The 12,651-nt window shown below is 51.5% G+C and overlaps 1 protein-coding gene across 1 annotated transcript in view; it reads left to right on the top strand.

Moving 5' to 3' along the window:
* CALB2 (calbindin 2) overlaps positions 838 to 12,651 on the top strand; it is a 28,269-nt gene continuing 16,455 nt past the window's right edge. Inside the window, exons 1-2 of the mRNA XM_005692230.3 lie at positions 838 to 1,000; positions 11,219 to 11,295. Coding sequence (XP_005692287.1) covers positions 907 to 1,000; positions 11,219 to 11,295 — 171 coding nt within the window. The 5' untranslated portion in view covers positions 838 to 906. The remainder of the gene's footprint in view (positions 1,001 to 11,218; positions 11,296 to 12,651) is intronic.

Below are 12,651 nucleotides of genomic sequence, written 5' to 3'. Positions count from 1 at the left end.
TCCATCTTCTCTGAGACCAGCATTTTGAGATCATTCCTAGGTCAATGTGGGACCCTCTGAGCCCACCAGCCTCAGCAAATTCCCATGATGCCCGTAGGTGGGAGGGGCTAAGACCTGGGACAGGAGGATCTAGTTCATGGACAAGGTCCTGAAAGCCCCCAGGGCCTGTCCTAGGTGCTAGCAGGCATCAGAGGGTGGAGCGAGGTACCCAGGTGAGGGCAATCAGTGGAAGCCGCTCCTCCACTCCCTGGGGGATGCTGATTCAAGCCAACCCCAGTAAAGCCTAGAGAACCTCGGCTTCTTCCCAGGCCTTGGCCATTAAGGGACCATGATAGCAAGGAAAGAGGGCTGGGCAAGGCAAGTCATTTGAAGTCTCAAGTCCCCCTATCAGAAAAGTGGTCCCTGGTCTTTCTGCTGAGGAAGGGTCAGACGAGACAACGCATGAGAGAGTCCTAGAAGAACTCCGAAGTGCCAGGGCTAAAGATTTGTCAAACTTTTATTATTACTACTGTTGGTTGTGGTGTTGTTACTACAGTTATTTATTATTGCCGCTGCTAGTGAGGATATGTGGTGGCTGCTCTCAAAATGATCAGAGTGGGAGAGGGACGGCAAGGGCAACCTCTCCTTTGCCCTTGAGAGCCTTCTCTCTGTCCAGGTCCAGGGTGGTCTCAGCACAGACAGGCATCCCCACCCAGAAAACCCGTGCAGAGCCCCTGGGCGGCCGCCGCCCCGCTGAGACGCAAGCCGATTCTCTGAGCGCGCGCTCCCTCTGCTGGCTGCGGGGCGCGGGCGCAGCCTCTGGATTGTATATAAAGGCAGCGTGGCGCGCAGGAGCTGGCGAGTGCCTGAGCGGAGCCGGCGCGCGGGGAGAGCGCGGTGCTGCCTGAGGTCTCTGAGCGGCTCGCCATGGCTGGCCCACAGCAGCAGCCACCTTACCTGCACCTGGCCGAGCTGACGGCGACCCAGTTCCTGGAGATCTGGAAGCACTTCGATGCAGACGGTCAGTAAAGCTCCAACTTGTGTGCCCGCTCGCCCCCAGGGGACCTGCAGTGGAGGGAAGGGGTCAGTGATGATGTGGGCAGGTGTTCGATTGCCCCCAGAGCATGCTTTGGCCGCAGAACCTGCTGAGGTCGGGGTCCTGAGTTTGGAAGACACCTCGCTGCCCAGTAACAATTGTCAGGAACTTTTCTCCCTTGACAGAGCCCACCGGCTTTTGCAGCCTCATTCTGGGCAAGTTGGGGCTTTCCCAGACAGGACGTCTGTGCTGGCAAGGCTCCCCAAGACTCCCCGTGCCATTTTATCTTCCCCCACCTTCCCCTTCAAGCTAACAGCCTGCCTTCAGCGGCTGCAGCCACAGGTCTCAGAAGCCCATTCATTTCTTCCCCCAAGTTCCCCTTTTGTTGAATACCAGGTTAGCCAGTAGGGGTCCAGGGGGCTGGGGCAAGCTGGGGGGTGCTGAAGGAACACCCTTGGCCTCCCCAGCCTGTTTGGTATGAGGAGGAATGGAGAGGACAGCTGGGCAGTGAGCATCCCCTGGGCTTCCCCTGCCATTTTCCATCCCTCACCAGCATGCAGGTCCCACTCACAGCAGCAGTGGGTGTGGTGGGGGGCAAGCTTGGGGTGCCAGCCTGATGCATTCTTTCAGGGTGCTAATCCTGGGTGCTTTGGGTGACTCCTTCCTTCTCTGGGTCAGGGGAGGCACCATCTTAAATGCCTCAGTGACTGACCCTCTGGTCTGTGTGGTCTTGATACTGACTAACCAAAAACCCAGGGCTGGACTGAATGACCTTTGGAAGTTGGCTCTAGGGATTCCAAGGGTCTAGGGTGGTCTGACTCAGGCATAAAGGGAGGTTCCCTTTTAGAGGCTTCAGATATCACTAGAGACTTTTTTTCTCTACCACTCCCCCTGGAGAAGGAAATGGCAACCCACTCCAGTATTCTTGCCTGGAGAATCTCATGGACAGAGGAGCCTGACAGGCTACAGTCCGTGGGGTCGCAAGAGTCGGACACAACTTAGCGGCTAAACCACCACCACCACCACCCCCCACCCCAACTTAAGTGATCTTATTTCCTTCTCAGAATTCCTGCCTGGGGTGGGCATCTGAAATATTCTGGTATCTCACACCACTGGCAGGATGGTGGTCCAGAGTGTTTATCCTGGGATGAGAGTGAAGGGGGTGGGAACCAGAAAGAGGATCAGGTAGAGGGTCCCTCCATTCTTCTCCCTTCCCTTCCTTGCCTCAGCAGGGTGGATGGAAAGGCGGCTGAACAGGTACCTTGCACCAGAGTGCTGTGGAGAGGCAGGGGTTAATGGGTATGCTGATGAGTGAAGATTTGTTCCCTAGGAGCCAACAAGAAATCTGGGGATGAGAGGCTATGTGATCTGCCTAAGAATTACTGAAGGAGAAGGGTAGATTGTTAAATCTGTAAAATGGGGCTAAGGAGGGGTTGTGTCTCTAGTCCATGGCTGGGGCCATAAAACTCCCTCGGGGGCAAGGGCTATGAGAAGATTGTCTCACATTCCAGGTGACATGACAGTCCCTAAGGCTTCTCCTGCCAGTTTATCTGCACCAGAGACTTGCATGATTCAAGGAAAGTTACCAAGTGGCCAAGGTTATACCACCGGCCTCCTGCCAGATGAGTCAGCTATAAACAGAGGACTCCACAGTTATTCTCTCCCCCTTTTCTCACAGGGACAACCAATAGCACTCTCGATAATCAGGCAAACCCTCACACTTGTCTGAGACTTTGTACTTTTCTTTTTTGGGTTTTTTTTTTTTTTTTTTTTTTTTTTTTTTGTACTTTTCAAAATACAATCACACCTTCTTGAGTTCCACACAGAGAGGCTCTGGGCAGATCATGACCCTCCTCATGCAGATGAGGGAACAGACATGAAGTGTGACTTTTCTAAGGTCATGGAGCAAAGTGGCCCCTGGCCAGTGCTTATATCCCCACTCTGATTTCTGGACACCTGCTTCCCCTGCCATTCACTCACAGAAGAGCCCCTGACCCAGCCCTGGAGGTGATAGGCATTTCCTTTAATACTAGAAAGGGGTCCTTCGCATGGCTGGAGCATAGCTAAGCTAGCATGAGGCCAAAGACTCATTAAAGACTCCCAACCACTGTGCCTCTGGCTCTCTCTGCTCCTCCATGAAAGGGAGCTAGGTTGCTTCTTGGTTCGTTGTCCCATTTGGCATCCCATTGCCCTCTCTGATCACTGCTCCAGGGAAGTTCCAAGGAGGGACTGTGGACCTCACAGAGAAGGAAAACATAGGAGATTAAAACGCCAGAGATGGTAGAAAATGATGCTACAGCCAAACTGAAATTCCACTAAAGGACCAAGAATTATCCTGTGGGTCACCTTGCTCTGTATCTTCGCTATCTGTCCCCTCCTGAACTCTCACCCCTGAGCTTCCCACTCACCCCCGAGGTGCTCCCTGCCCTGGCTGGGCCTCCTCTTACTAACTCTGGCTTCTGTTTTTATCTTGGGGTTCTTCCCGACTCTCCTGCCACTCAGAGAGTTTAAGACCTCTGGGAAGACTCGGCTCACCAGGTCTCTGGAGTGAGCTCACTGGAGCCCAATTAGTCCCAGCCACTAGGGAGCACCGACCCACCCCTCCTGGACTCTAGTAAACAGAGGCCAGGAGTCCGAGGAGAAGCTGGACTCGAGGAGAGTGAGGACGAGGCAGGGATCTAACCCTTACTCAGCCCTTCTCTAACAAGGAGGAAATGCCAGCGTCCTGGTGACTTTGCACGAAGAGAGTATCCCCAAGATTATCATCAGCCTTGTGGTGGAGAAAGGAAGGAGCAGGTGTCTGGCGAGCGGGAAGCTGGGCCTCAAAGAGGCACCACTCTTTTCACGATACCACATGGCAAAGTGAGAGGGTGGCAGGCCCACCTCTCCTGGTGCCCTCCCCAGCCCTCCTCAGTGGCCACCCAAGGCCATGCGCTTGCAAAGGCTCGGGTGTCGTCTCTCAAAGGCAGAGGTGAAGGAGACGGCGGCCAAGCGCGCTCTGCGAGCCCGGCTGGGCAACCTTCGCGTGCCCTACATGACTGAGCCCCTGTTTTGTTGTTTCCTCGCCACTCCTTTGTCAGAACCCTTCTCACTGTGCAGGATTCGGGCTTCAGAGAGATGCCCAGTTCCAAGCTGACACTGTCCTGTCTGTGGTTCTGACCACACGGCCACCAGGCTCTTATTCTGCTGACCATCAGGAGGGGGTCTGTGAGGAGCCAAGATCTGCCCTTGGCCTTTGCTACACTTTGGAAGCTGATGCAAGCGTGGGGATACCTTCTCTCCCAGAGGCCAACAGACATTCACACGTCAGCGCAGGGAATCCCACTCATCCCAAGAAGCATCCTACACGGATACACTCCTGCATATACATAAAGCTGTGTGAACACAGGGGTCTATTACCAAGTTCTTTGGGATACTGAACTTTTGAGAAAGAATGTGCTTCCCTAGGGAACAGGAAAATAAATCCTCTCATTTCTACAATGGAATACTATACAACCGATGGGACTGAGATGGGGCTTCTATACTGACATGGAAAAACGTCCAAGATGTATTACCAACATTTTTTTTAATTGCAGCATGACACTATTATAGTATGAGCCCATTTTTACTATTAATGAAACAAGTACAATGGAAAATATTAGAAAGAACATAACAATAGTGGTCTTCTCTGCAGAGTAGATGATGTCAAATTAAAAGGCATTTTCTTTAACTATTGATGTTAATTTCTATAGTGTTTTACAAGAGCCTGTGTTTCTTGTATAATTAGCAAAATAATAAAAAGAGTCAAGAAGAAAATAATTTTATGGGCACTGCCCCCCAAAAGAAATACATCTCTCTCCAGTCGTGGGCCTGTGCCCAGAGTTCTCTAGGCCTCTGTCTGCCTCCAGATGGCCCTGGTGATGCAGGAGGCTCTCAAAGCCTTGCACAGGGCCTGTGCCTTGCTCTATACGGTGTGGCGCCAAGGACTGAAAATTACTGATAGGGAGGACCACCAAGAACTAAGGAGGGCCCTGCCCAGTCTTCCCACCTCTCTCCACAGGGGTAAGAACAGAAGCATCCTCCCAGCCCACCCCCTACAAGGAACACTGGCCGGCCAGAGGGAGAGCGGCCAGGCCAGCTCTCAGTCACCGATGAGCTTGTGTCCCTGATGGAGGAAGCTGAAGAAAGCTGAATGGCAGTGCCTCTCAGAGGTGGAGAGAGGCCTGGGCAGCTTGCCCTGGAATTCTTAATGAAGAGGGCTTTTGAGATACTGAAAAGAAGACCTCTGTGCATAAAACAGGGCTTCCCTGGTGGCTCAGACGGTAAAGAATCTGCCTGCATTGTGGGAGACCTAGGTTCGATCCCCGGGTTGGGAAGATCCCCTTGAGGAGGGCATGGCAAGCCACTCCAATGTTCTTGCCTGGAGAGTCCCCATGGACAGAGGAGCCTGGCGGGCTGCAGTCCATGGGGTCACAGAGAGTCAGACAGGACTGAGCAACTAAGCGCAGCACGGTGAATAAAAGAGACAGCTAATAGAACCTACTGTTGATCACGGAAAATTTTACTCAATGCTCTGTGGTAACCTCAATGGGAAGGAAATCTAAAAAAGGGTGGATGTACGTATAACTGATGCACTTTGCTGCACAGCAGAAACCAATACAACAAAGCAAAGCAACTCTACTCCAACCAGACTCAATAAAAGGGAAAAGACTTGCCCAGAAAGGCTACAGAGTATCCTGTACCTAGGCATTCACACAAACGCGACAGCTGTTTCTGTGCAGCACAGCTGTGCTGTTCACGAGATGACCACAGGACTTACACAAATGACTGCTTCTTGGAGCATTACAGGCAGAGGGTCTGAGACAGGCGGGAGCCAGCGCTGTCTGAGGGTGGTTTTCTTTTAAACCTGTCAGTGTTTCTCTGTGGGGTCCGCATGTCCCGTGTTTGCCTGAGGTCGGGATTTGGGGTTCTTTGGGAGCAGCGTCCCGCCCCACCTGGGTAAGCCCTAAGAATAAGGCCCCCACCCCACCTCCGCTTTCACCCCCAAGTCCCCCGTTTGTTTTGCCCACAGTGCCCTTTGGTGTGGATGTCCACAGCACGCCAGCCCTGCACGGGGTGCCGTTTGTGTGGACTCGTGCCCCATGGCCCAACCTCTCCAAGGGTGATGGTGCCAGCTGAGTGGGGAGGCAGCTGTGTCTGAGAAGAGCCGGGGCTCCCCAGGGAGGCAGCTATGGGGACATTTGCACAAACAAGACACTTCAGCCTGCCCCGCCTCACCAGGGCAGCCAGCAGCGATCCCGCATCCCTGCCCTACTCGCCTTGTTTATCTCCCTCTAGACTTCAGTACTTTCAGTAGCTGAGCCCCTGGGGGAGGTTTCCAGGGCTAAGGAGACCTCTTGGGGAAAACTCTTCTAGTACCCAGGGAGCCAGAATTAATAGAGCAGGCGTGCGGGTCTTCAAGAACTGAGCCTCTCCAGCTCTGACCCACGGGGTTGTCCTGGCAGATTGCATCAGATCCCGCCTCTGCCCATCCAGGGCCTCTGGCTTCAGCCCTCTGCCTCCCCTCCTCTCTTGCCCAATCTGTCCCATCCTTCTGGCCTCCACCCCTGGGACCTGGCCCAGCATTAGGCTGCCAGATGTCCACAGGTTTGGGGGACCCAGCTCCAAAGCCAGTGTTCCAGAAGCAGCTCAGCGCAGAAATACAGATAAAGTCAAGTGTCTGAATATTCATCCAGTAGCTGTGTGCACTGGGTTCTTCCCCCAGGAGCCTCTGGGAGACATATGTCTGTGTCTGTCTGTCTGTCTGTGTAAGACTGACAAAGAGAGAAACCAAAACAAAATAGAGATATGGACAGAGGTTGTCCCTGGAGCAAGTCAAAGGAAAACAGGCTGTAAGCTGCAGTTCAGTCTCTTTCCCCTCAAACTCCTTCTCTCTAACGTGAGGTCGATAGCACCCGTCTGCTTACCTGGCAGGGTCCTGAAGACCAGATGGGACAGGAATTGGAGAGCTCTTTATATGGTATACACTGTGCAAAGGCATATTATTAATACTGGAGCAGAGCCAGAGCAAGCCCATTTCTTGCCACAAAGGGTAAGATGTGTCCCAGAGAAAACCAGGGCTGAGGGTAGAAGGTTACTTGCCCTTTCATAAATTTGAGCTCCTGACAGAGACCCAGAAGGCATGGCCTTCTGGATGCTTTCTTGGGCAGCTAACTTGAAACTGCCTAACTGCCCTCTTTGATTTCCTTAAACAGAAGGAACATAGAATAATACAGATTGGTGAGCACGCATGGCCACACAGGTCCACGCTTCTCAAACTGGAGCATACAGGAGGGCTGGTTCAAGAGCACATTTTCGGGCTGCACTGCCAACAATTCTGATTCAGCCAGTCTGGGGTTAGTTAGAAATCTGCATTTCTAACAAGCTCCCAGGTAATGCTGACACATCAGGCCCTGATCACTCTCTGAATAGTACTGGTCTAGGCCACTCTTATCAAAAGAGGCGCTGTCACTTAAAATGAAACCCTGGTCTACGACCTCAGGGTTCACACCAGCCCTCCACCTCAGCCTCAAAGGTGAAACCAAAGGCATGGTCTCTCTAGGAAGGAGAGCTCACATTCAAAAGCAGCGGTGCCCAAATGTTCACGCTCCTACGTTGTTAAAATGCAGATTCTGATCAGCAGGGCTGGGGTGGGGCCTGGGATTCTGCATTTCTAACAAGCTACCACATAGTTCCAGTGTTCCCATTCCACAGACCACACTTTGACATCAAGCTCTCATACTCCAGATCTGCCAAATTAGAACTTCCATTTTAACAAGCTCCCCGGGTAATTCTTACATACCTTAAAGTTTGAGACAGGCTGCTCTAAAGCAGTCCTTAGTCTTGACTGCACCTCACAGTTGCCCAGAGAGCTTTGAAAACATGCCAGGGAGACACCCCCACCCCATTAAATCAGGAGCTCTGGGGGTGGGGCCCAGGCACTGGTGCTGGTTTTAATAGCTTTCTGGGTGACTCTAATACCCAGCCTGGGATGAGAACCAGGATTCCGAAGCTGAGCAGTAATGCTGCAACTCTTTGGGCCAAAGGGTTTATAGCCACCGATTGGTTTGGAAGACCTTAAGAGCACAGAGTATAAAATGAGGCTTTTAAGTTAGGTGAGATTCTACATTTTCCAGAATCCTGTCATAGCTGCGTGTTGTGTGGCTGTTACAATGACTCTATATATAAAGTTAAAAAAAAAAAAAGAGCATAAGTAGTTTTGAGCATAAACAGTTACAGCCACTTTAGAGATCAAGAAAGATCAAGAGTTCAGAGAGATTGACTGGCTCAACATCACGTGAACAGTCACAGAAATGGTGATAGGCTTACAGCTCTTACTCAGGCTCCTCTTACCTGTTCAACTCTTAGAAAATTGTATACACAAACGCCAGTGAGGAACAGACCCCTCTCCGCCGTGGGGCAGGGCACTCTTCAGTCAAGCTTTTCCAAGTGTCTGCAGCCAGATTAACTGGAAAGAAGTGCTGACTCACTTCAAAATTTGGGGAAACCGAGGTACGGTGGTGGTGAAGAATGGTGGTGACCCTAGAATGAGGAAAGATGCAGGGCCCCTGGCTCCACCCAGCCCCCTCGCTAATGCTCACAGGGTGTGGTTTGGTGTGGCGATCAGAAGGGATGGCTGTTGTGTTAACCACATCCTTATCAATGCCAATCCATGAGATGTGTGGGGTGGCCAGCCACCCCACCCCCAAATAAGATGGTCACAGAAAAAGCGAACCACCTGCCTAGTGTTGAAGTCCTCCCTGGAAGCTGGTAGGCCAACCCGTCCCCTACTCCCGCCTTGGTAACAGGTGCCTCCTGCCTGATGGGCAGGGAGTTGCTCTGAGGGAAGCGAGGGTAGCGGAAGCCCTTCTCCCACGCCCTGGTGATGGCAGGGGCCTCATCTGCCCCCTGCAGCCTGCCTAACCTCTGCTCCTCACCCTCTCCCTTCAGCTGGCAGACACCTCTGTTCTTGTGTGGTTCCCTCACCCCAGGAGACCATTAAATGCTCTTGGGGAACAGGCCTATTTCTAAACTTGGCTATAGTTCCCACAGTGTTGAACTTGTTATTCAGTTCAAAAAAAAAAAACAAAGGCTGTAGAATTGAACCTACATTTCTGTTCCTCTGCACAGAATGAGGTGCTGGTGGCAAGAGGGGTCATGCAGCCCGCTGCTATTCAGCCTGCACAAGTCGGACTCCAGGAGGAGTTTCTTTCCACGGGGGCCTGGCTGGCTCCTGGGCCCCTGCTGCCTCTGCTAGTAGCTGGGGTTTCTCAGCGAGGTCTTCCGCCCATGCTGTCCAAGTAGCCCCATAGTTATTTCAGCCTCCTCCTAGTACACTTGCGAAACAGACTCACAGGCACTGACTCACATGTCCATCCAGCCCTGGGCCAGCCCACCTCTGAGGCCTCTGCTACACTTAACCCCAGTGTATGCTCACTGTACGAGCTCCACACACATCACCCCACTGCAATCGCAGCCTTGGGCTTCTCCTGGACCCAAAGGTGAGCTCAGCTCCCTGCCTGAGAAATAGAAGAACAGCCAGATCACGGCAGGGAGCAACCCAGGGAGACACAAAGTACTGGTTCCTCCAACTCGGAGTCACTGTCCACTGGCGACTGCCTTTTTGTCTAGAAAGCCCTTCATCCCCGCCCCCCTTTCTGCCACCCCACTCCAGCTGGCCTCGCTGGCAGTAGGCACACACTCGTGAAATTCCAGCTCTCCTAAGAAGCTTTGCAGAACATCCTAGAAGAAAGATGACCTCCCTAGCCTAAGGAAAAAAGGGAACTCAAATCTTTCCCCACCATGCACTAACCCCCCCCTCCACCCGCAGTTACAATCGTATATTTTCCCTGCAGATAAAAATACATAATTTATCTCACATGATGCCCTCCATACACTCTCCATATTGTGGCATTTTTCCTACTAGAGGGCACCAGTAAGGTTACTTATTATCATGGGGCATTGGAGGGGAGGCTGGGAAGAACATAGACTCCCACCCACTCTGACATCCCCCTCCACCCTCTCAAAAGCCTCCACCAAGGCCAGGGTAAACACGTCTTCTTTATTCTCTTTGTTTAGTGTGTAACTCTGCACGCCCCTGACACAAGCTACCACCTCCCTTTCCTTTTCAAGTTGAATACTCTCTATGAGAAACTTCCTCAACTGCTTCAGTTCAGATTTGGAACTTGACCTTTAGCCAGCGGTTTCCAAATCTTGCTATAGGCATGAAAATCACTTGGGGAGCTTTTTAAAACATCAGGTGCCCCCCATACCATGGGATAGATACCCCACCTTTCTCCTTCCACTCTTCTCTCTGCATCAGTTTCCTGGAGCTGCCACCACAAAGTACAACTGGAGGTAAAACAACAGGAATCTATTCTCTGACAGTCCTGGAGGCGCAAAGCCCAAAATCAAGGTGTAGGCAGGGTTGGCTCCAGGCTCTGAGAGGTAATATGTTCCATGTCCCTCTCCTGGCTTCTGGTGGTGGCTAACAACCCACAGCACCCCTTAGTTTGGAGATGTACCACTCTGATCTCTGCCTGTCTTCACGTGGCCTCCTTCCCTGAGTATCTCTCAGTGTCTTCACATGGACTTCTTTTAAGGACACCAGTCGCTGGATTTAGGGCTAGTATGATCTCATCTTAACTAATTACATATGCAAAGACACTATTTCCAAATAAGGTCACATTCTGAGTTCCAGGTGGACAACCTTCAATTCAGTATAGCCTCCAACTTGAGTACACCAAAGACTCAAGTTTTGCCTCCGACCCAATCCACACTGGTGACCAGGGCTTGCCACCTGCCCACAAACCTTGAGGCTGATAACCTGTTGTCCCCTGTTAGAGCTCCAGCTCCTGCGGCTTGCCCAGCAGGCAATGGAGGGACAGCTGCCAGCCCCTGCTCCCTCTGCGGCATGGTCCTGACGCCGGCCCCTCCCTGTGCTTTCTGCTAAATGTACACTCCAAAGATAACACCGTTATTCATCTTGGATTTCTATGGTCGCAAATGCCTGGAGGACAGGACCCACATCCCTAACAGTCCAGGGTTGGCCCAGACACCTGCTTGATGACCAGTGTGGAAAACAAGTTCTCCGTGAAGCCCCCAACCTCCCCACCCCACCCACTGTAAATCTTACCATTTAGCTTGGAGATTCATTGCTTTTTTTTTTCTTTGCTATCTTTGCAGGAAATGGGTATATTGAAGGTAAAGAGTTAGAAAACTTTTTCCAAGAATTGGAGAAAGCAAGAAAAGGCTCTGGCATGGTAAGCCCAGTCCCCTCTCCCTTTGCTTGGAATTTTCTGTCATCCTGAACATGGCTTTGAGCATTGTCTGTCCTAGGTCATGCATTCCATCAGCAGCCTGACATCTCTCGTCTTGACCTTTAGAGTTTTTCTTTTATTTGGAAGGATTTTTAAAATTGATATAGTCCCTAAAAAGGGTACCTTACCACACTATCCTTGGGTGTCTGGAATTGAGGGGTGTTCATGTCTACCATAGGTTGATAAATGCACCCAAAACTGCAAAATTTTGTGTGTCTATAAACATTATTTTTTCCCAGGGAAGAGTCCATAGCCTACCTAATATGCTTAGAGGCATCACGACTCAAGATTGGATGCCTAGAGGGTTTCCAGTGCCTTTATTCAAGACTAGAATTTCTCAGCCTGAACACTACTGATATTTGGGGTAAACGACTATCATGGGGGGCTGTCCTGGACATTGTAGGGTGATTAGCAGCATCCCTGGCCTCTACCCATGAGATCCCAGTAGCACCCCTCCAAACTGTGACAATCAAAAGTGTCTCCAGACGCTGCTAATATCCCCTTCAGGGGATGCAGAATTGTCCCTACTTAAGAACCACTGTTCTAGACCAACCGAGGCTGGAACCTCAGCAAGGACTAAGAGGAGAATGGAGGATTGCTCCAAACCAGTATCTGAGCTGGATCATACTGGCTCATTTGTGCAGCTGTCAGACTGCCCTTCAGGGCCTGGAGTGACTCCCAATCACATCCCAGCCCCTTAATGGCAGGTACCTTGTCCCTCCTGGCGCCAACCTGGGACTACTGACACTAAAGCCTTTTGGGGGCGTCTAACATGTTGAAAAGGTAAGGTGATTGGAGCTAGTCCATTGTGATTCTCATCTGGCTCTCAAATATATGGAGTCAGACCAGCTCCCTCCCGCAGCTCCTGTGGGTCTTTTCACGGGCGGGTCTCTCCATTCTCCCCTTATGCGTGTCTGCTGGCTAATCCACTGATTATTAGCAAGTCTTCATGGAGCCTTTGAGAGATGAGTCACAAGCCCACTGGTGAATGCACGGTTCTGAGCTCGGCAGTGGGCCCCATTGAGGAGGATGTCCAAGAGATGGGCTTAGGGGCTGGAGGTGATTCATGGGTTTGTTTATCGACAGTCCTCGATCACTCCTCATTACTAGGATAATGAAGCCCAGAGCATGGAAAACACAGGCTTCTCAGCTGGTCCTGGGATCGTGGGGTAGGTGGAGGAATGCGATTTTATCAAGTGCTTCAAATCTGAAGTACTTCTCTCAGTCATTCCCTTCCTCAGACGGCATCAGGGGTGATTTTCAAGGCTGTCAACAACACTCTCAGTTAACATCATCCTG

Source organism: Capra hircus, chromosome 18, assembly GCF_001704415.2.
Source record: "Capra hircus breed San Clemente chromosome 18, ASM170441v1, whole genome shotgun sequence".
Taxonomy (NCBI): Eukaryota; Metazoa; Chordata; class Mammalia; order Artiodactyla; family Bovidae; genus Capra; species Capra hircus.
This window is presented reverse-complemented; position numbering and strand designations above follow the sequence as displayed.